Genomic DNA, 23,788 nt, shown 5'->3' with positions numbered 1-23,788 from the left:
TTCACATTTGTTTTACGTGACTCTTAATGATAAGTGCTGCTTAGTTTGCTGAAGAGCGGGCAAGCTGCAGCCGAGGTGATTGTGCGGGCTGGTAGGCTGGTGCATGAATGTCATCGGATTATTTTTAAACCGGCAATAATGCTGCGTAAACTTCATTTTGCATGGCTGTCAGCGGCATTACAGCGAGCGCAGGCTGGAGCACGGTGTGAGCGCTTCATTGCAAAAGGGACTTTTTCCACTTAACTTCTCCAATCACCTTCCCCTTCGTGACATTTGTAACATTGCATTCTGTTACACGGCCATTAACCACACCAGAACGCTGTTAACTCTTCACTTCCTGAGAATCCGTACATCCCGTCTCCGCTAAATTGTCGCCACCCTCTTTTCCAAAGTTTTGTTTGGATAAACTGCGTGGAAACAGGCTCTTCGGCTCACCGAGACCCACTCCGACTATCGATCACAAGTTCTATGTTAAGCCACTTTCTCATCCACTCCCTACACACTGGGGACAATTGAAAGCGGCCAATTAACCTACAAACCCGCACATCTTTAGGATGTGGGAGGAAACCGGAGCATCCGGAAGAAACCCACGTGGTCACAGGGAGAATGTGCAAACTCCACCCAGACAGCATCTGAGGTCAGGATCGAACCCGGATCTCTCGTGCCGTGAGACAGCATCTTTACCCGCTGTGTCACTACGTACTTTTCTTTGCACTATTTTGATCAGGTTACCTCGTATTATTGATTATTAACGTATTGGATTATTCGTTATTGAGTTAACCATTTTAACTTCCCATTCCCACACTGAACTTTCTGTCATGAGCCTCCTCCAATGCCAGAGTGAGGCCACACACAAACTGGAGGGACAGCACCTCATATTCTGCTTGGGTAATTTACAACCTAAAGGTATGAACAATGAATTCTCCAATTATAAGTAAACTAATCAACAAACAACCACCCCCCATTTTCCCACCCACTCTATCCCCCTCTCCTCCCTGGCCCAACCTGAGTGCACACCCATTTCTTCCTTTCCCCTTCCCCGGTACACTCATCCCTTTCCGCCTATATTCCTTACTCTGGTTTCCACGTTCCACACCTTCTGTCCTCATCTCTTTATCACATCCTTTTTTTCTTTTCATCTCTCGTCTTTGTCCAACCATCTGCCAATCAATCCCTCCTCACCTGCAACCACCTCTTGCCAGATTTGTCCTGCCCCCACCCCTCTTTTCCTGCTTTCTCCCCTCTACTAGAATCAGTGTGAAGAAGGGTCCCTACCCAAAGCGTCGGCTCGATCCATGATCTCTGGTGATGCTGCCTGAACCGCTGAGTTACTCCAGCACGCTGTTTTTGTTTTATAAACTAGCATCTGCACTTCCTTGGGTCTACATTGACTGATTGTTTATTGCGTTAATGGCCCCGTAAAAATGCAGCAAGTAATAATCCCATTGTTCAATTGCTGGTACATTTACAATCAAACCTGTGGATCGAGATTTTTCCAGTATAGCATTAGTTCCCTTTTGCGCTAGGCATAACGATGAATCAGAGCCCATCTACTGTCATCACGACAGGAGCGAAAGCTTGGTACTAAGAACAAGCTCCAACATGACAACAAAAACGATACATACCGGCAACAAAACAATGAAATTCTTACTTGCTGCAGCTTAACAGGCCCATTAATGCAACGACACACAAATAAATATATAATAAGCAATAAAAGAATAAATTAATTGTCAATAATACCAGTCAACCAGACCATACCGGCGGTGCCAATCCCAAGTCTCTCATGCAGCCAGAGCAAAGTCCACAGTTGATCAGAGTTGCTGAGAAAGAGGGGGTTGAAATCGAATAGTTCCACTAATGGGCAATTGATCTATTGTGCACAGATAACTAGTTGAAAATCAGCTCCACAAACAATCCACATTAAGCATCGGTGCTTAAATAAAACACAATAATCGTTAGTGCAGAAATATTTATTCTTAGTAGGAGGTTGATAAGGCACCATCTGTGTGCTCTGTTGCTTTTATTTTGCTTTGGCAAAAATATACTTTTTTTAATGCTATTGAGTTGCCTAGTTTCTAACGAGCCACAGTTTTACATGTCTAGGATGCTATTTAGTCGATTGAATTATGCTATCTCAAAGAACAATCCGATCCATCCAATTTTCCAGAGGGAGAGGGAGAGAGAGGGAGAGGGAGAGGGAGAGAGAGGAAGAGGGGGAGAGAGAGAGGGGAGAGAGAGAGAGAGAGAGGGGGGGGGGGGAGAGAGAGAGAGAGAGAGAGAGAGAGAGAGAGAGAGAGAGAGAGAGAGAGAGAGAGAGAGAGAGAGAGAGAGAGAGAGAGAGAGAGAGAGAGAGAGAGAGAGAGAGTGAGAGAGAGAGAGGAAGGAGAGAGAGAGAGAGACTCTTCACACTACTGCTATGTTGCACACTACAAACTTATAAAAATATTAAATTATAAAAGGACTGGACAACCTAGATGCAGGAAAAATGTTCACAATGTTGGGGGAGTCCAGAAGCAGGGGCCACAGTCCAAGGAAGGCCATTTAAAACCGAGGTGAGAAAAAACTTTTTCACCCAGAGTGTTGTGCATTTGTGGAATTCTCTGCCACAGAGGGCAGTGGAGGTCAATTCACTGGATGAATTTAAAAGAGAGTTGGATAGAGCTCCAGGGCCTAGCGGAATCAAGGAATATGGGGAGAAGGCAGGCACAGGTTACTGATTGTGGATGATCAGCCATGATCACAATAAATGGGAGTGCTGGCTCGAAGGGCCAAATGGCCTCCTGCACCGATTTTCTACATTTCTATGAAACACACACACTGTCACAGGGGAGAATGCGCAAACAGCACCCGAGATCAGGATCAGACCTGGGTCTCTAGAGTTGTGAGGCTGCTGCTCTACCAGTTTTCTCTCACTTATCCATCATCTCCACCCTGATTCTCCTACCAATCCTTCACCCCCGGGGTAATTAACCACAGCCAATGAGCTAACCAATCGGTGTGCCTTTTTGATGTGGGAGGAAACCACGAGGTCACGGGGAGAACGTGCAAACTCCACGCAGGCAGCACCCGAGCTTAGGATTAAACACTGCTTACAGGAGCTGTGAGGCACCATTATACCACGTATTGATCCTGGCTGCATTAATTTAATAATCCTCCCTATTCTGTGCCAGATGCTTGATCTTGCATTATAGATTTACAGCCCGCGTGTGGGAGAGCCTGCAAATAGTAGGAAGATCAATAACCATAAGGACAGGAATAAATCCATTAGGGAAAAGGTACTCTAGAAGAGTTTAGACTTTTGAGGTACAGCACCAAAACAGGCCCTTTGGCCCATCGAGTCCTCACTGACCAGTGCTAGTGAACCGACCCGTTCACGAGCACTATCCTACACACTAGGGACAATTTACAATTTTACCAAAGCCAATCAACCTACAAACGGTGCACGGCTTTGGAGTGTGGGAGGAAACCAGAGCACCCGGAGAAAACCCACGCAGTCACAGGGAGAACACACAAATTCCACACAGACAGCACGTAGTCAGGTTCGAACCCAGATCTCTGGAGCTGTGAGGCAGCAGCTCTACTGCTGCACCACTGTGCCAACCCGAGAAACAATTTTAGGGAATAAATTGCATAGAACTGGAATATGGTGCCTGAAACAGCAATGGAAGCCAATTCATAGTAACTTGCAAAAGGGAATTAATGATATACTAAAGAATGCTGTATCTACAGTGCAAAGGGAGTTTAATTGTCATATGTACCAGCAAAGGAGCAATAGCATTATCTGCTGCAATTTAACAGGTCAGTAAACACAATAACACACTAAATATACAATAATCAATAATACAATAAATTATTAAGAAGTAATACAAGGTAACCAGACCATAATAGTCCAAAACAGAAGTCCGTAGTGCAACCAAAGCAGATTGCATAGAAGGTCGTAGTTAGTATTGTGCAGTGTTCAGGAGGTTAATGGTTGCTGGGAAGAAGCTGTTCTTGAATCTGGAGGTCAGGGTTTTCAGGCTCCTGCACCTTCTTCCCCGGTGGTAGCAGTGAGATGAGAGCGTGGCCAGGGCGGTGTGGATCATCGATGATGCTGGCAGCCTTTTTGCGGCAGTGTCTCCTGTAGATCCCTTCGATGGTGGGAAGTCAGTACCCGTGATGGACCGGGCAGTGTCCACCATTCTCTGTGGTCCCCTTCATTCCTGGCGTTCGTGTTAACTTATTGGAATATTTTTCCAAAAATGGGTGGATTGACCTGTTTCTAGGTCATTAGAACAACTGCAATCTGTTGGTTTCTATATTGCAAAAGTTTGTTGATAGGTTATAGGAGCAGAATTAGGCCATTTGGCCCATCAGGTCTACTCCACCATTCAGTCACAGGTGATCTATCTTTCTCTATCAACCCCACTCTCCTGCCTTCTCCCCATCGCTCCTGACACCCGCATTAATCAAGAATCTGCCTAAAAAATATCCATTAACTGGGCCTCCACAGCCTTCTGTGATAATGAATTCCACAGAACCACCACCCTCTGCCTAAACAAAATTCTTCCTGATCTATTTTCTAAAGATATATCCTTTTATTCTGAAGCTATGGCCTGTGATCCTAGACTCTCCCACCTCCTAAGAAGACGAAAAGATGCGATCTTTAAATATATCACACGTTGTCATTGAGACTTGAGAGAGCAGTATTCAAGAAGGAATCAGTCACTTTCAAGGACCGTACTTCACAGTAGTTTCCATGTGTCAGTGCATGTTTGTGGTGTGCAGCAAGGAGTTAGTCATTCATTCCTCGGTCCAGCAGCCAGTCTTTGATGATTAGTAACTTCCAAGACCTCATCGTTCCCATCCAGTCTGTCTGTCCTTGTGTGCCCGCGTCTGCTGACAGTGCTGCTTTTGCCCCATGAGGAATCCCTCAAGAGCAGAAACATTTTGATTGGAGGGAGAAAGAAAGAACCTCCATTTTCCTAGCTCATTTGCCATCCTCGGGACTTTCCAAACATTTCACTGCCAGTGACGAACGTGTCTTAACTGCGTTCACTGTCGTAAAGTGGGCAAAGGTCACAACCAATTTACGCAGTGAAGGTTCCAATAAAAGGCACAGTAACAATGACCAAATTGAGCATAGAAGTTGGGACGTGACGTTACAGTTGTGCATATTGTTGGTGAGGCCGCACTTGGAGTTACTGTGTTCAGCTTTGGTCACCCTGCCATGGGAAAGTTGTCATTAAGTTGGAAAGAGTGCAGAGAAAAATAATGAGGATGTTGTGGAGCCAGGACTCAAGGGCCTGAGTTATAGGGAAAGTTTGGGCAGGTTAGGACTTTATTCCTAGGCTGAGAGGTGATCGTATAGAGGTGTATAAAAATGGGAGGGAAATAGATAGGGTGAATGCACAGTCTTTTTCCAGGATTGGGGAATGGAGAACATGGAGAACATAGGTTTAAGGTGAGAGGGGAAAGATTTGATGGGAATCTGAGTGGCAACTTTTCCACACTAAGGGTGGTGGGTGTATGGAACGAGCTGCCAGAGGAAGTAATTGGGGCAGGTACAATAACAACATGTAAAAGACAGAGGGTTACAATGAACCACAGATGCAACACAAAGTGGGTGTATGGAATGTGATGCCAGAGGAGGTAATGTCAGGTACAATAACAACAATTAAAAGACGTTTGGACAGTTACATGGATAGGAAAGGTTTAGAGGGATATGGGCCAAACGCGGGCTAGTGGGACTAGCATAGATGGGACATCTTAGTCAGCATGGACGAGTTGGGTCTGTTTCTGTGCTGTATGACTTTAGACGCTAAATACATGTACATCGTGAGCCAGAAGCAAGGGTATTGCACAAAATAAAGTACTCATGTTATCCTTATAGAATGAGGGGCTGTTTTCAAAGAAACAAAGCAGATATAATGTGACACTGCCCAAGTATCTCACTGTGTTCATTTCTGCTGGATGGTGCAGCAAATGCCCATTGGAGGGTATGTTCAGATGAAAGCTTTTATTTCCTCCTGGATCAGTAGGTGCTCTTGCCATGGATGAGGTATGACTCCATGCTGCCCTATGTCTTTTACATAAAAGAGCACGGGTAGGGTCCCCACCCACCTTAACCTGCTGCGCCAATCAATCAGATCAAGATTAATATTATACCATTTTAACTCCCCTTCCGATTCCCACACCGACCTTTCTGTCCAAGGCCACCTCCATTGCCAGAGTGAGGCCACACACAAACTAGAGGAACAGCACCTCATATATTAGCTTAACTTACAACCCAATGGTATCAACATTGAATTCCCCAATTTTAAGTAATACCCCCTACTCCCCCTTTCTAATTTCTAGTAATATCCCTCCCATCCTGTTGCACACCCTTCTCCCACCACCCTAGTCCCCCTGCTCATTTCCCTTCACCCTTCCATCCTCCTCTCCCATCCACGAGTCCCATATTTCCTCTCCCCCCCCCCCACCCCCAATCCCCATCCTCCCATATTCCTTCCTCTGACTTTACATTTCACCACTCCTCTCCTTATCTGACACTCTTTTGTCTCGTTTTCCCCTCTAGCCTCACTCCACCCATCTGCCAGTCAACCCCTCTGACTTGTATTCACCTATCGCTTGGCAGGCTGTGGCCCGCTCCCACCTTTTAGACTTTTACTTTTAGAGGTACAGGGCAGAAACAGGCTCTTCAGGCCACCGAGTCCGTGCCGACCAGCGATCATCCTGAACACGCATTATTCTACACAGTAGGGACATGTACAATTTTACACAAGCCGATTAACGTACAAACCTGCACGCCTTTGGAGCGTGAGAGGAAACCGGAGCACCCGGAACAAACTCACGCGGTCACAGGAAGAACGTACAAACTCCGTACGGACAGCGTCCGTATTCCGGCCTCTGGTCTCACTGCGTCACTGTTCCCACTTTCTTCCCCACTCCATCAGTCTGAAGCAGGGTCCCAAACCTAAATCATCACCTATCTGTCTTCCCCGGGGATGCTGAGTTACTCCAGGTAATATTTTGCTAACTGAATCCATTTACCTTTTCAATCCCTAACTCTTACCATATGAAAATCTACCAATCTTGAATTTAGTTATCAACTCAGCAGTCACTGGCTTTTGGTGCAGTGAATTCCAAAGATTCATCTCCAGTTCCAAATGAAGGAATTTCTTATTTAATTCTAACCATGAGACTATGTCTTGTGTTCTGGGTTGACTCATGGAGCCTGAAGTCTCACGTGAATCAGCTGTAAATTGCAGCCACTAGATGAGGCTGTGCTGTAAGATTTACCTGCAGAGAAAATATCTGCCAATCCAGCACAGGCTTTGAAAAATAAACAGATCAAAATTAATCTTTGGAACTTGTGAAGGTAATTTTTTTTGATACTATTATTTATAACTGAATCAGAAAGGTATTTATCTATCTGACTACCACTCTGTAAAGTTAAATAAATTTTAACGTTGCTTAATGAAAAATTCAGTGCGAGAAATTAGTTCATTTCACATATAGGCTTGCTTCTTTTTGTTAATATTTCATTTCTATTTCATATTTGTCATATTTTTGCTGCTGATATCTGTAGTATTCATAAAGCACAGAGGTACAGCTGGTGGAGCCGCTGCCTGACCGTGCAGGAGACCCAGGTTCAATCCTGATCTCGGGTGCTATCTGTGTGTGGAGTTTGCACGTTCTCCCTGTGACCGTGTGGATGTCCTCCAGGTGCTCCGGTTTCCTCCCATTTCCTAAAGACGGGTGGGTTTGGTGGTTAATTTGCCCTCTGTAAAATTGCCCCTAGTGTGTAGGGAGTGGATGAGAAAGTGGGACAACATAGAACTAGTGTGATCCATAGACCGGGTGATCACACCAAAAGCCTCCTTGGCCACCCTTTCTACCTGTGACGCCACTTTCAAGGAACTATGTACCTGTGCTCCTCGATCCCTCTGCTCTACACCACTTCCCAGAGCCCTGCGATTCAGGTCCTGCTCTCGTCTGACTTCCCAAAATGCAACACCTCGCACTTCCCCGTACTAAACTCCATCAACCATTCCGCAAGATCAAGATCCTGCTGCAATTTTTGATAACCATCTTCATTATCTACGGTCCTACCTACTTTTGTGCCATCTGCATACTTACTAATCATGCCTTGCACATTCTCATCCAAACCATTGATATAAACCACAATCACCAATGGGCCCAGCACTGATCCCTGAGGCACACCACAGGTCACAGGAATGTCAGCCTGAAAAACAAGCTTCCACCATCACCCTCTGCTTCCTTTTATGAAGTCAATTCTCTATACCAGTTGCCTAGCTCTCCCTGAATCACATGCAATCTAACCTTCCAGAGCATCCTACCATGCGGAGCTGGTGAGAATGTAAGGGAAAAAATGTTTCATTCTATTAATGTGGAATTAGACGTTTATGGCTGGCACGGTGCGTTGAAGGGCCATGCTGTATCTCTTTATCCAAGTCTCTTTCTTAATAAGAGAGAAGATTTGTGCGGTTCTTACTAGCACTCGAGGGACTGAGCCATAGGGAGAGATTGGGCAGGTTAGGACTTTATTCCTTTGAGTGCAGGAGGCTGAGAGATGATCTTTTAGAGGTGTATAAAATCACGAGGGCAATTGATAGGAGTCTTTTCCCCAAGGTAAGGGAATCAATGCCAGAGGGCATAGGTTTAAGATGAGCGGTGCAAGATTTAATCTGAACTCTAGGGGCTACCTTTTCACTCAGAGCTGGTCGGTATATGGGATGAGCTGCCAGAGGAGGTAGGTGAGGTAGGTACTCTAACAGCATTTAAAAGACATTGAAAGGTATATGGATAGCAAATGTTTAGAGGTTATTGGCCAGGAATGGGCAAAATGGACTAGCTTAGATGGGGCATCTTGGTCAGCATAGGTGAGTTGAACAGAAGGGCCTGTTTGCGAGATGTGTAACTAACTTTCTCTACCTTTCTTACCTCCTCTCTTGCGCCTCCTACCACAAACAAGAGAGCATACACACACAGCCAGTCAATCTTCAACCACTCAACCATTTGATAAGGTCATGGCTGATCTAATTAGAACCTCAACACTATTCGCCTGGTAATATTTAATTCCCTCAATCTATCAAAAAGCTACTGAACCTTTTTGTTAAACATATTCAAAACCTATTTTCTACTGCCCTTTGAAAAAGGGGAGTTTCAAAAATCCTCAAACTTCAGGAAACAAAATGCATCCCCTCTCGTTCTCAAATGGATGACAACGTATTTTTAAACACTGCTCTTAATTCCAGATTCTGCATGTACTCTCGAGCCTCCTTAGACTATCGGTGTCTTGTAAACTTTCTCGAACTGCTTCTAACACTAAAATAAAACCATAAAATACTGGAATAACTCCGGCCTCTTATTATTTCCAACAATTTCTGTTTTTTATCTGCAACTGCAGATTTTTTCCAACACATTAACATCCTTCCAATGACGTGCAAAATACTCCAGATGTGGGCTCACATACTAGCTTTAGGTTTAATAAAATTAAACCTAAAGCTAGTGTGTATACACAATAATAAATTGTCACATGTACCGAGGTACAGTGAAACACTTTGTTTTGCATATCAGATGATACTATACATAAACACTATCAAGTCACACTCATGTACAATAGGTGGAGTGAAGAGGAAGATACAGAGTGCAGAATATAGTTCTCAGCATTGTAGCGCATCAGTTCCAGAGACAAAGTCCAATGTCCGCAATGGTTTAGAGGTGAATTGGACAGTACCCAAGCCTATGGAAGGACCGTTCAGAAGCTAAAGTTAACTCCTAACTCCTTCGACTTCAATTTCTGTGCAATTGATGATAATATTAATTCTCAGCTTTTCTTAATTAATCGCAGTTTTGGCGCCACAGTGGCGCAGCAGTAGAGTTGCTGCTTTACAGCGCCAGAGATCCGGGTTCAATGCTGACTGGGTGCTGTCTGTATGGAGTTTGTGCGTTCTCCAGGTGACCACGTGGGTTTCCTCCGGGTGCTCCGGTTTCGTCCCACACTCCAAAGACGTGCAGGTTTGCAGGTTAATTGGCTGAGGTAAAATTGTAAATTGTCCCTCGTGTGTAGGATAACACCCGTGTATGGGGAGATCGCTGTTCGGCGTGGACTCGATGGGCCGAAGGGCCTGTTTACGCGCTGTATCTCTAAAGGCTAAAGTCAACACCTCCACTAGTACACCCTCTTTATCTTAGAACTCTGCAATCTCTTACAATTTAGATAATAGTCTGCTTTTTTATTAAATCTTCTCTGCCAAATAGACAAATTCATATTTTACCACATTATACTTCATTTACTAGAGTTCTGCCCACTCACGTCCAAATTATTGAGTTGTCTTTTCCATAAATCGCTCCATTGTTTTGTCCTCATATTTATATGTTCTTTTCAAAAACCTTTCCATGAAATTATGGTCAAAATAAATAAGTTCTTAAAAAACCTGCAACGTTTACAAATTGAGTCCGCTAACATCGGAGGAGGGAATGAACTGACAACGTCTTGGGTCGGGACCCTTCTTCAGACTGGTGGAGTGGGGGAAGAGAAGTACGGCACCTCATATTCCTCTGGAGGTAACTGACATATTACCCAACGACATAGACATTGAATTGATTGATTGAATAATTGATCACGTGTACTTGGTACAGTAAAGTCCTTGGTCTTGCATACAATACACAAGTATGCAAAGTTACAAAAATTTACAATATAGTCCCTCTTCCTTCTCCCCCCACCCCCTTTTGCTCTTGGTGACCCCCTACACTGGGTTCCTCTTTGTTCTCTCGGCGACCCAACCAACGGCAGGTCCTTCTTTGTTCTTGGCGGCCGCCCCACACCAAGTCCCTCTTTGTTCTCTGAGCGGCCTCCCACATCTATATCTATATCGATCACCAACAACCCTACCTTAGCAACGATCTACCATGGACTCTGGGCTATGAAAGTTCATAAGTCATATGAGCAAAAGTAGGCCATTCAGCCCATCGAGTCTACTTTGCCATTCAATCATGCCTGATATATCTTTCCCTCTCAACCCCATTCTTCTGCCTTCTACCCATATCCCGTGACACGCTTATTAATCAAGAATCTCTCCTGGTGAGTCTTCACGACTTGCTTTCTTCTCATTAACAAATTTAGCAACATGCATTACCAACCTGACAAAATACCCTTTTACGCCTGCTTGCAGCTCCCTGTTGGTCAGCCACATCACAAGTGTTTGTGTATTCTCCACTCAATGTAACTGACTAGCCCACTGTTCTGCCAGCATTTCATCTTTTTGGTGATCTTGCTGAATATACTGCCAAAGTTCCAACCGGAGGCAATTAAGTTTGAAACCTTTGGGTGTCTCAGCAAAGTATGCGTTTGGTCTGTGTTATTTCTGGCCAAACAGACGGCAGGTCCAAAGATTTGCAATATGTTTACTTTTATTCATAGTTGCTAATCAATGACTAATTTTGATGACAAGGCTGTTCCGTACCATCTCGGAGAGGGAGCTGAATCGATTTTTCAGTGATGGAACACAAATCGACGAGATTCTCCAACTCCATAGCTCCCTGAAAGTGGCAACGCAAGTAGATAGAGTGGTGAAGAAGGCATAGGGTATGCTTGCCTTCATAGGTTGGGGGCATTGTGTTAGAGTCAGGAAGTCATGATGCAGCTTTACAGGACTTTGGTTAAGCTGCATTTGGTGTATTGCGTGCAGTTTTGGTCATCCCATTGGTGGAAGGATGTGGAGGCTTTGGACAGGGTGCAAAGACGGTTAACCTGAACGATTCCTAGAATAGGGGACATTGAGTACAGAGAGGTTGGACGGACTTGAATTAGACAATAGACAATAGGTGCAGGAGGCCACTCGGCTCTTCGAGCCAGCACCGCCATTCAATGTGATCATGGCTGATCATTCTCAATCAGTACCCCGTTCCTGCCTTCTCCCCATACCCCCTGACTCCGCTATCCTTAAGAGCTTGATCTAGGTCTCTCTTGAATGCATTCAGAGAATTGGCCTCCACTGCCTTCTGAGGCAGAGAATTCCACAGATTCACAACTCTCTGACAGAAAAAGTTTTTCCTCATCTCCGTTCTAAATGGCCTACCCCTTATTCTTAAACTGTGGCCCCTTGTTCTGGACTCCCCCCAACATTGGGAACATGTTCCCTGCCTCTAACGTGTCCAATCCCTTAATAATCTTATACGTTTTCTCTGGAACAAGGGAAGTAGAGGGTGGATCTGATAAATTATGAGAGGCATAGAAAATAGGTGCAGGAGGAGGCCATTCGGCCCTACGAGCCAGCACCACCATTCATTCAGGCACAGATAAGGTAGACAGTCAGAACTTTTTCCCCGGAATGGAAATGTCCAAAACTAGAGGGCGTAGCTTTCAGGTGAGAGGGGTCAAGTTTAAAGGCGATATACAAGGCAAGTTTTTTGGGTGGTGGGTGTCTGGAACCTGCTGCCGGAGGTGTGGTGGGGACAGATATTATAGTGGCATTTAAGAGACTTTTGCATAGGCAGATGGATTTTGCAGGGAATGTACGGGTATGGATCATGTGCAGGCAGATAAGAGTTAACTTTGGCATCATGTTCAGCATGAACATTGTGGGCTGAAAGACCTGTTCCTATGCTGTACTGTTTTATGGTCTATATTAATAATAAAATGACGGTGCAGACACAGTCTGAAGACGGTGTAGACTGAAACAAAGTGAAACGTTGAGTTGTCTTTTCCATAAATCTCTCCACAGTTTTGTCCTCATATTCTCTTCAAAATCCTTTCCATGAAATTATGGTCAGATTAAATAGGTTCTTGAAAAAAACTTTACTTGAATTCAGACGGTGGTGGAGGCCAAGTCAGTGGATATTTTTAAAGCGGAGATTGACGGATTCTTGATTAGTAAGAGTGTCAGGGGTTATGGGGAGAAGGCAGGAGAATGGGGTTGAGAGAGAAAGATAGATCAGCCACGATTGAAGGGCAGAGTAGATGATGGACTGAATGGCCTAATTCTGCTCCTAGAGTGTATGAACTTATGAACTCTTGCTGTAGAAGCTTATGAACTAATGAACTCGTTCTGTAGAATCTCCTGCCTTTTAAATCTCAACATTGGCAATGGTTAATTGCAATGGTTTGATTTTTTTATCCAGTTCCCTCATGGTCCTTTCAAAGTTACATTGCACTTACCCCTTGATCGAGATCTCCAAATTAGACTATCTGGTTGTGATCCATTTCCTACTTTGCAACTGCGATGAGCCTTCAGAAGCATTTAATTGGTGGTAAAGCATGCTAATTTGTGGAATGAAATGAGAGTTAATGGAACCGTAGACAAATGTGAATCCCATTGCAAAATTGATGCAGTGTGACATTGGACGGGTACCAGCAGCTCTAAGATTAGAGGCGCAACATTATGCTTTCAAGTCAATTGCCATGCATTCTCGAAATGGTCTCAAAATTGCAAAAGAAAGGAATTACGAGACTGGAGTAATATTTCATGCCCATCTGAAGAACAGGAAATGCTCTTTGGTCTTCCATTCCTTGCCCATTCCCAATTGCCTTTGGCAAGATGGTGTTAAGCTATTTGAAGCATGAAAGGCATAGTAATGGTGTTTCAGCTTCCATTAATTAAATGACATAGTTTTAAGGTCAGAGAGGCAAAGTTGAAAGGAGATGTGCGGGGTACATTTTTCTGCATAGAGGGTGGTGGGTGCCTGGAACGTGCTGCCTGGGGTGGTGGTGGAGGCAGATACCATAGTGGCATTTAAGAGAATTCTGGATAGGCACATGGATATGGAAGGAGATAGATTATGTGCAGACGGTTAAGAGATCGTTGGCATTATGTTCAGCACCAACATTGTGAACTAAAGGGCCTGTTCTTGTGTAAGAAGGAACTGCAGATGCTGGTTTACACCAAAGATAGACGCAAAACGTTGGAGTAACTCAGCGGGACAGGCAGCATCTCTGGAGAGAAGGAATGTGGTCTCAACCCAAAATGTCACCCATTCCTTCTCTCCAGAGATGCTGCCTGTCCCGCTGAATTACTCCAGCTTTTCGAGCCTGTTCTTGTGCTGAACTGTTCAACGTTCTTCGTTCTAATTGCAAAAGAAAGGAATTACAAGATTGGAGTAATATTTAATGCCCATCGGAAGAACAGGGAAATGCTCCTTTGTTCTCCATTCCTTGCCCATACTAAATTGTCATTGATGGTGGTGAGGACATAGCTTTAAGGTGAGAGGGGCAAAGTTTAAAGGAGATGTGCAGGGCAAGTTTTTTTTCACAGAGAATGGTGAGTGCCTGGAACACACTGCCGGGGGTGGTAGTGGAGGCAGATACGATAGCGGTGTTTAAGATGCTTTTGGATAGGCACATGGATGTGCAGGGAATGGAAGGATATGGACACAACAGGCATAGCTGTACACTGTGGAGAGCTCGATTGTAACGGTGTATAGTCTGTCTACTGACAGATGAGCCCGCAACAAAAGCCTTTCACTGTACCTGGGGTCAACATGACACTAAACTAAACAAAACACATTGTTTATGACAAAAGCAAATTATTCGATTGGATATTTTCAATGTCTTCTTTTCCTTTATTTTTCCTACTCTGAGGTAATGTCTTTCCTAGGTTTGCAATTTTGTCTTTCAACCTTGGTTTATCGCGCAGAGCAGAGCCTGTTCCATCTCAGTGCATGAATCACACACGATCCAACTTTTCATTTGCCAATTTGAATAAAGCACAAGAAATTTTGATTGGAATCCAGGGCATTGAATTGTGTTTTTATTATAAAACCTCAGGGATATTTTGGGATCAGTTCTCTAGTCCATTGGGAGCAGCAATAAGCCATTCCTGAAGAAGGTTCCTGACCTGAAACCTTGTCTATTCATGTAAAGAATACCAAGCAAATAAAGTTCTTCACTGTTTCTCTTCAGACTTTATTTAGAGATACAGCGTAGAAACAGGCCCTTCAGACCACTGAGACAACTCTGACATGTAATCACCCCGTACACTAGTAATATCCTACACACTAGGGGCAATTTGCAGAAGCCAATTAACATACAAATCTAGGAAAACATCGCCTTATTTTTTTTCCAGAGATGCTGCCTGCACCACCAAGTTACTCCAGCACTTTTTGTCTGTCTGTGGTATAAAGCAGCATCTGCAGTTCCTTGTTTCTACATGACTGACAAACCTGCATTCTTTGGAGTGTGGGAGGAAACCAGAGCACCTGGAGAAAACCCATGTGGTCACAGGGAGAGCATACAAACCCCGTGCAGACAGCACCCTTAGTCGGGATCTCTGGCACTCTACTGCTGCGTCACTGTGGTGCCCAAACTGTGATTAAGTAAGAAAAGCTGAGAATGAATATTATCATCAATTGCTCCACTGTGCCGCCCAATACATGTGACAATAATAAACCAATACCAATACGAACCAATTACCAATACGAAGGACAACTTTGGTAGCAACGTGAGCAGCAGATGGGATGGAGATGGGCTCGTTCACGGCGGTGGAGGCAGGCACTCATGATGATAGCGAAAGGTTACAAAGCCCATCGTGTCATCTCACGTCCTGTAGGATTTCTGGGAAAATAAGTCATTGAAAATATGCAATCGAGTAATTTGCTCTCGTCATAAACAATGTGTTTAGTTTATTGTCATGTTGACCCCAGGATCCAGAGAGGTAAGTATGGAAGGAGCTGCCAGAGGACGTAGTTGAGGCAGGTACTATAGCCGCATGTCAAAGACATTTGGACAGGTACATGGATAGGACAGGGTTAGAGGGAAATGGGCCAAACATGAGCAGGTGGGACTGGTATAGATAGGGCTTGGGCGAGTTGAACCAAAGGGCCTGTTTCCATGGTGTATGACTCTAAATCATACTATACTTGCAGAAGCATTTTCAAAGCGGATACAATTACGACTTTTAAAGGCATAAGCATGAACATACAACATGGAATATCCTACGGCCCTATAGCCTAACATGCCCATGGCAACTAAGATGCCCCATCTACACTGGTCCACCTGCCTGCATTTGGCCCATATCCCTCTAAACCGTTCCTTATCCATGTACCTAGCCAAATATCTTTTAAATGTTGTTATAGTTCCTGCCTTCTGGCTGCTCGTTCCACATACCCACCAAATAAAAGGTATTTGGACAGATATATGGATAGAAACGTTTTAGATGACCATGGGCCAAATGCAGGTAAACAGGACTAGCCGAGTGTGCTAGGTGGGGTGAAGGGGCTGTTTCCATGCCGTACAACTCTATGACTGAGTATAATCAAGCCATACACAAGTATAATGGACAGTGCAAAGATAAAAATACCATGGTACAGATTGTAGTGTCACAGCCTTGCTGTTACAGAGAAAGTGTAAAAAAAAAAGTGCAAGGTCCAATTTGAGGTAGGTTGGAAGATCATGTCCACACCATTAGCTTCTGGGAAGAGCATTCAATAGTTTGATAAAAAGGGGGTACAAGTTAATTCCTCAATCTGGTGGAATGCGCTTTTAAGCTTTTGTATCCTGTCTGCTAGGAGAAGAGGGAATGACCCCTGTGTGAGTGGTCCTTGATTCTGTTGGCTGCTTTCCTGAGGCAGCATGGTGTAGATGGGAGTGGGGTGGGGGGGGGGGGTAGGCTGGGTAGGTTGGACTGGGCTGAGTTGAGTTATTTGACAACTATCCCTACTGGGCAGCTTGGCTGCACTCCTGACCCATGTTGGCAGAGCTTGTAAGCCCACGGGATTCTTCACATGAATATCACTGCGTTTGTGATGGCTGATCTTATCTGAGCCAGCTGGCTTGCGTTCAGAGTATGCGCCTGGCCACAAAACCAGTGTGTTCAACAGAGAGGGGAAAGAAACACCTGCCTTCAGTCTGCTGTTGACTGCCTAGCTCAGAGAGTCTTGATATTTGCAGAGTGAAATCATGCAGGAAGAATTCAGTGGTTTCATGAAACATTCTGGACCAGACCATTCCTTGAGTCCTGAACTTGCTTGTTTATCCCTGACCCTATATCCTTTTCTATCATGAGATGCAGTGAGTGGCTGGTTCTAATATTCCTTGCACGTATCAGTAGCATCACATTGACCCCTTCTCTCAGAAACACTGGTGTTTACCAATGAGACACGAGGAAATGCAGACACCGGAATATTGAGCAAAACACCTAGTGCTGGAGGAAGAAGTGGCACATTGGCACTGTGGGTAGAGCTGCCGCCTCACAGCGCCAGAGTCCCAGGTTCTATCCTGACCTTGGGTGCTGTCTGTGCGGAGTTTGTACATTCTCCCTGTGACCACGTGGGTGCTCCAGTTTCCCCCCACACCCCAAAGACGTGCAGGTTTGTAGGTTAATTGGCTTCTGTAAATTGTCCCGAGTGTGCAGGATAGAACTAGTGTGAACAAGCGATCACTGGTTGGTGCTGACTCGGTGGGTCGAAGGGCCTGCTTCCACACTGCATCTTTAAAATACTGAAACTATGACTCCTCAGCAAAATATGTGTGGAATACGAATCAATCAAACACAAAAGAGATTACAAAGAATATTTGTAATGGGATGGCAGGACTTTCATATGAAGAAAGACTAGATAGTCTAGGCTTATACTCGCTGGAATTTAGAAGACTGAGGGGGGATCTTATAGAAACATATAAAATTCTTAAGGGGTTGGAGAGGCTAGATGCGGGAAGATTGTTCCCGATGTTGGGGAAGTCCAGAACCAGGGGTCACAGCTTAAGGATAAGGGGGAAGTCTATTAGGACCGAGATGAGAAAACATTTCTTCACACAGAGAGTGGTGAGTCTGTGGAATTCTCTGCCACAAAAGGTAGTTGAGGCCAGTTCATTGGCTATATTTAAGAGGGAGTTAGATGTGGCCCTAGTCGCTAAAGGGATCAGGGGGTATGGAGAGAAGGCAGGTACAGGCTACTGAGCTGGATGATCAGCCATGATCATATTGAATGGCGGTGCAGGCTCGAAGGGCCGAATGGCCTACTCCTGCACCTATTTTCTATGTTTCTATTTACTGACTGATGGAACAACACTGCATTCCCCTTGAAGTCACAAAGAACTCAGCTAGGCAGGCTGCATCTATGGAGGGAATGGACAGGTGATGTTTCAAGTTGGGACCCTTCGCTAGAACTTCACCTGTCCATTTCCTCCCAGATGCTGCCTGACCTGCTGAGTTACTCTAGCACTTGTCTGTGCAGAATTCCAGCATCTGCAGTTCCTTGTGTGTCCATACTTCTTCATCAGTCTGAAGAAAGGTCCTGTCCCAAAATGTCATCTGTCCGTTCCCTTCACAGATAGTGTTATAGAATCATACAGCGTTGAAAAGGCCCTTCGGCCCCGTTTTCCCCATGCCGACCAACATGGCCCATCTACACTAGTCCCGTCTGCCTGCGTTTGGCCCATATCCTTCGAAACCTATCCTATCCACGTACCTGTCTAAATGTTTCTTAAACTTTGCGATAGTCCCTGCAAATGTTGCCTGCAGATGCTCCCTGATCCGCTGAGTTCCTCCATCACTTTGTGCTTTGCTCAAGATTCCAGCATCTACAGTTTCATACGCTTCGTTTTCATAGGTTGACTATTTCATCTTTTCCATCTTTCTCGATATCTTCTAAAACCATTCATCCTTTTCATTTCCAATGGCTTTTTCTGATGGAGTCACATGTGCTGTCAAAGCCCATCCCCATCCCCATCCCCCACTGCATCTCTCCCCAACATCAAGGGCCTATCTGTTCAGCTTTTATCTCTGATCCACCACTTAAGCACTACCTATCCCACGAGAGTTTTCACAATCTTGACCGACAAGTAATTTGCCTGGAGTTTTATTGATTGTGACAGAGAGATGTTATCACTTTGTAGAGAATATCCAGAACCACTGCCATGAACTTGCTGTGTGCGTGCACCATATTTGGTTACCACCTACAGTAAACCCTCGCAATAATGAACCTCTACATAGTGGACTCAAGATGCTGGAGTAACTCAGCGAGACAGGCAGCATGTCTGGAGAGGAGGAATGGATGACGCCTCGGGTCGAAGTTGCAATGGGCGACGTTTCCGTCTGAAGAAGGATCTCGACCCGAAACGTCACCCATTCCTCCTCTCCAGAGATGCTGCCTGCCCCGCTGAGATACTCCAGCATTTTGTGTTTACCTTCGATTTAAACCAGCATCTGCAGTCAGGGCCGTTTTTACAGCATTATGGGCCCCCGGGCAAAGCAGTGTACTGGGGCCCCTACCGTTACTCTCCCCCACCCCCCTTTCCCTACCAGCCCCCCCCCCCCCCCCCCCCCCCGTCGTGCCGGCGAAAAGCACTTACCGAAAAGCACTTAGCGATGGACTTAGGGTGCTACATTGTTGCGAAAAGCACTTACAGATCGCTGTGAGAAGCACTTAGGGACCGAAAATGTTGTGAAAAAAGCACTTATTGAACCTACATTTTTAAAGTAGTATTTATTTATTGCAAGTCACTTAACATACACAGATCAGCATGGGGGCCCTATGCTCGTGGAGCCCCGGGCAAGTGCCCTTCAGGCCCATGCATTAAGAAGGCCCTGTATGCAGTTCATTCCTACATTCTATATAGCGGATTTTGGATATTGCGGACAGAGTGGGTTGCATCCCACCCACCCCCACGTCCGCCACTTACCCAACGAGCTGGCACCATAGATATGGCGAACACACCTATCCATCTTCCCAAGAGATGCTTCATGATCTGCCGAGTTACTCCAACACGCCGTGTCCTTTCCCTGCCATTCCATTGGCAACATTTCAGGTCGGGACCCTTCTACAAACTGAAAAATGGTCTCCCCAACCCGAAACACCATCTGTCCATTCTTCCTACTGACGCTGCCTGACCCGCTGAGTTCCCCCAGCACTTTGTGTTCTACACAAGGATCCAAACTCTGCATCTCTGTCTGATGCACGGTCCAAAATGTCGGCAATCAGTTCAGTTCAGTTTAATTTATTGCCACGTGTGCCGAGGTACAGTGAAAAGCCTTTGATGCAAGCTATCCAGTCAGCAGAGAGACGGTACTATCTGCCTCCACAGATGCTGCCTGACCAGCAGATCTCTGCTCCAGATTCTCAGCCCCCTGCAGACTCCGCTGAGCCCAGCCTTCAAGAAGGGTTGGGCTAAATGCTTGAAATGGAGCGCTGGGGGGAGAGAGGGTGCTGGGGGCTCTCTTTCAAAGAGAACGGGGGCTGACTCAGTGTCACACGAGTGAAATCGATTTCCTTCTCTCCCCTTGCAGAGCAGAAGCTACTGGCCGCACAGCAAGTGGAGGCGGCCTGGGAAGGGAAATAGCCCGGACACACGCAGAGACATGCACCGAAGGCCAGCCAGAGGCAGGTGGGGAGCCCGTTCCACCAGATGAAACCAAACCCTTGCTTCACCAAGCCTTGGCGTACACGGGTTACAGTGCCGGATGGGATGGAGACTGTGTGCAGTGCACCACGATTTATACACACACACCCATCAAGGGAAATCGCTGCAAGTTGTATACCAAAATGTGTTCACAAAAGCAATATCAGTGGCTGAACTGGTGGATGACGAAGATCCACTTTAATCCAAAGCTTTTTTTTCCCCCCCCCCCGTAATTTATGTAGTGGCAACTACGGGTGTTTAAAAGTTGGATTCCAGCTAACTGCAGGCTCCATTTGTTTCCTGAGTACCCAAAACAGTGATTACACAGACACAGATTTTTAAATCAATTAACTGGAATTATTTAAGGAGCGTTTTTTGGAAGCCTGGATCACACAGTCTGTTTCTGGGTGGATGGGACAACTGTGCCGAGTCGGAGCAATCCTATAACACGTGCACTCTCTTGCTGCCTCACTGCCTCTGCGGTGGGTTGACCGGGGCACGAGTGTGCGCACGTCAGTGCTCCAAATGTTTCCTTTCACCCAACCTGAGATACTCCAGCACTTCGTGTTTTTGTTTAGTAAACCAGCATCTGCAGTTCCTTGGGTCTAAATCTTCTTCGATGTGAGTGGGTGCTTGCGGGCGTGTGTGTGGGTGTGTATTTACGTGTTTTACCCACTCTGGGCTCTCGTTAAAAGATGTAAAACAAAAGCAGAAATATGCTGTAAACACTCATCAGGTCAGGTTGCATCTGTGGGGAGAAACAGTCAATATTTCAGGTCGAAGACCGTGCATCAGAACGGTACAGGAGACGCCAGAAGCTCGTAAAGCTTTGGGGGGGGGGGTGATGGGGGTGGGTGGGATGGCGGGGGGGGGGGGGGGGGGGGGGTGGGGGAAGGGGGGATATGTTTCTCGGGTAAAGCTGGAGTGACGTTGGGGTTGCAGGGATAGTGGTCAGTGAGCGTGGGGCAGTTATACGGTGAGAACAGAGTTGTGAAATGCTGAGCGAGAGGATATGTATGGAAGGCCAGGCAGACACCCCCAGAGGGAACTCCATCCCTCCCGACAGCCTAACAAGCTCCGACTGTCCCCTTCCCTCTTCAGCCGAGACAGTTGTGCAGCGGTGGAGTTGCTGCCTTGCAATGCCAGAGACCCAGGCTCGATCATGACTATGGTACCGTCTGTACGGAGTCTGTGACCGCGTGGGTTTCTCCGGGTGCTCCGGTTTCCTCCCACATTACAGGTTTGTAAGGTCATAAGTGATGGGAGCAGAATTAGGCCATTCGGCCCATTGTCAACTCCACCATTCAATCATGGCTGATCTATCTCTCCCTCCTAATCCTATTCTCCTGCCTTACCCTCTTAACCCCTGACACCCGTGCTAATCAAAACAATATTTATCTCTACCTTAAAAATATCAATTGACGGCCTCCACAGTCTTCTGTGGCAAAGAATTCCACAGATTCACCGCCATCTGGCTAAAGAAATACCTCCTAATCTCCTTCCCAAAGTAACGCCCTTTAATTCTGAGGCTCTGACCTCTAGCCCCCTTGACTCACTCTATCCAAGCCTGGTAAGTTTGTAGGTTAAATGGCTTCTGTAAATTGTAAATTGTCCCTAGTGTGTAGGATAGTGCTAGCGTACGGGGTCGAAGTAGACTCGGCTATATCTCTAAAGTCTAAAGTCTTTGTCCTGAAATGTAACCTCTCTCTGCATTTCCAGCATTTTCTGGAGGGGGGTTTCCCCCCAGATTTCCAGCATCTGCAGTTTTCCTTTGGTTTTCTGTCAGATGTGATTTGGGGGTCGATGGCGATTGCCATTGAATATTCCCAGTGCCGCCGTTCTTCAACGGGCTTTCATTGGTAGTCTAAGGTTTCATGTGAAGGCACCAGGCCAGGTTGTCTAGTTGCCTGTGGCCAAAAATATGTCGAGAAAATCTGTCTTTGGAATCATCGCTGCAAACTATCATTCCAACCCACGGGTGGATGTTTTATCTCGGTGTCAGAGGTGATGGGAGAAGTGAAGTGGCTGAGCTACTGATGGGAATTACAGCAGCTGAATCCTTGCTTAAAGAGCAGTGATTTGGACTTGACTCCTTGTGCTGTCATCGCTTATTCCGACGGACTCTCCAGATCTGCCTATTTGTTAATGGCATGTTTACTTTAAGCTCATTAGTAGCCGAGTTAAAATGTCATCGCGCCGTCATTGTACAGGAATGCGATATGGTCTCCCTGTCACTCTCTGTCTCTCTCCAACTCGCAATAACTTCCTGAATGTATCAAGTGATATAAAAGTACTGAGCAGTGAAAGGAGGAAGGTGAAGTGATTTGATTTTTTTGGACTGCTCGCAACACAATCAAGGCCTGTAACTTGTGGTTAATGCCTAGAATTGCGACAGCGGGTAATGGGAATGTAAGTGAACATACTTCACTGTCGGGTGAAGTCAAGCTCTCTCTGTCCGACTGGATTCACCCGCGGTCCTCAACTCCACTCTCATTGCTCTGGGCTGCACTGTGCATCCAGGTCGTTTTGTTCTGTTGAAGGTAGACCCTTGATCGTTGAAATAACTGGGATCAGACCCCGCCCGTTGAACTTCTCACCCACGCACTCAAAGACACTTTCTTTTACAGCGACTGAATAAGTCCAGTTTAAGTTGAATTTTCTTGAACAGAAGCATTTTTCTTCTGCGATGCATTGAGTGTTACCGCAAACTGAGGACCCAGGGTCTGTGTCTAGACACATCCAATCATTTTCAGTCGGGAATGTGAGTGGAAAGAGAGTTGCCGTGTGTGTTTTTGGCCTTTACCGGAATACCAGTGCATCCCTTAAACTCAACGCACAGTCACTGGTCTGCAAGATAAAATGTACAGCTGCAGATTGCAAAAGTCTGGGTTGCTTGGTACGCATGTCAAAGCAAACATGCCCTTTCACCAGTCTCCCTGGCCCTGCTCACGTCTATTTGATCTGGCTTCAATCGTGGCAACTCAAATTCCAGAATTCCAATCTTTTCTTCAAAGATCTGTCTGACTTTCATTTACATCTATCTTTTTGTTTCCTTTTACATGAGAGAGACAATTTGCCGCGCTGCATAATTTGGCCAGATTCGCAATATTTGTTTAAAATAAATGGAACATTTAAACGTGATACTAATTTATTAGGCTCTGAAGCAAATGAAATTGTAAATGACATTGCCGTCGACGGCTTTGATGGAATACTAGCCAGGAGCTCGAAATCTGCTCAAATGTTTGAGGGATGTGTGAACCGTGTTTTTTTTAAAACTTTTTAAAAATGAAATGGCTGTAAATTCTTTGTCCTTTTCTTAAAATGAAAGACAGCGGTTGAAACAGCAAATAAAGCGATGTTTTTCGATTTTGTTGTAACTTGAGTCCCCAGACCAAGTTCAGTGAGAAGGTTCTTGCGTTTGCTCAGCTGTCCACCCCTAACAGGGGCTTC

At 45.5% G+C, this 23,788-nt stretch overlaps 1 protein-coding gene across 2 annotated transcripts in view; it reads left to right on the top strand.

Moving 5' to 3' along the window:
- The window catches only part of r3hcc1l (R3H domain and coiled-coil containing 1-like), a 202,768-nt gene extending 181,610 nt beyond the window's left edge, over positions 1 to 21,158 (top strand). For both annotated transcript variants that reach the window (XM_078412798.1, XM_078412799.1), the window contains exon 7: positions 20,226 to 21,158. In XM_078412798.1, the coding sequence (XP_078268924.1) occupies positions 20,226 to 20,278 (53 nt within the window). In that variant the 3' untranslated portion in view covers positions 20,279 to 21,158. The remainder of the gene's footprint in view (positions 1 to 20,225) is intronic.
- The last annotated feature ends 2,630 nt before the right edge of the window (positions 21,159 to 23,788 follow it).

Source organism: Rhinoraja longicauda, chromosome 16 (assembly GCF_053455715.1).
Source record: "Rhinoraja longicauda isolate Sanriku21f chromosome 16, sRhiLon1.1, whole genome shotgun sequence".
NCBI classification, from domain to species: Eukaryota; Metazoa; Chordata; class Chondrichthyes; order Rajiformes; family Arhynchobatidae; genus Rhinoraja; species Rhinoraja longicauda.
The sequence above is the reverse complement of the archived record's forward strand: the minus strand, read 5'-3'. Positions and strand labels throughout refer to the sequence as shown.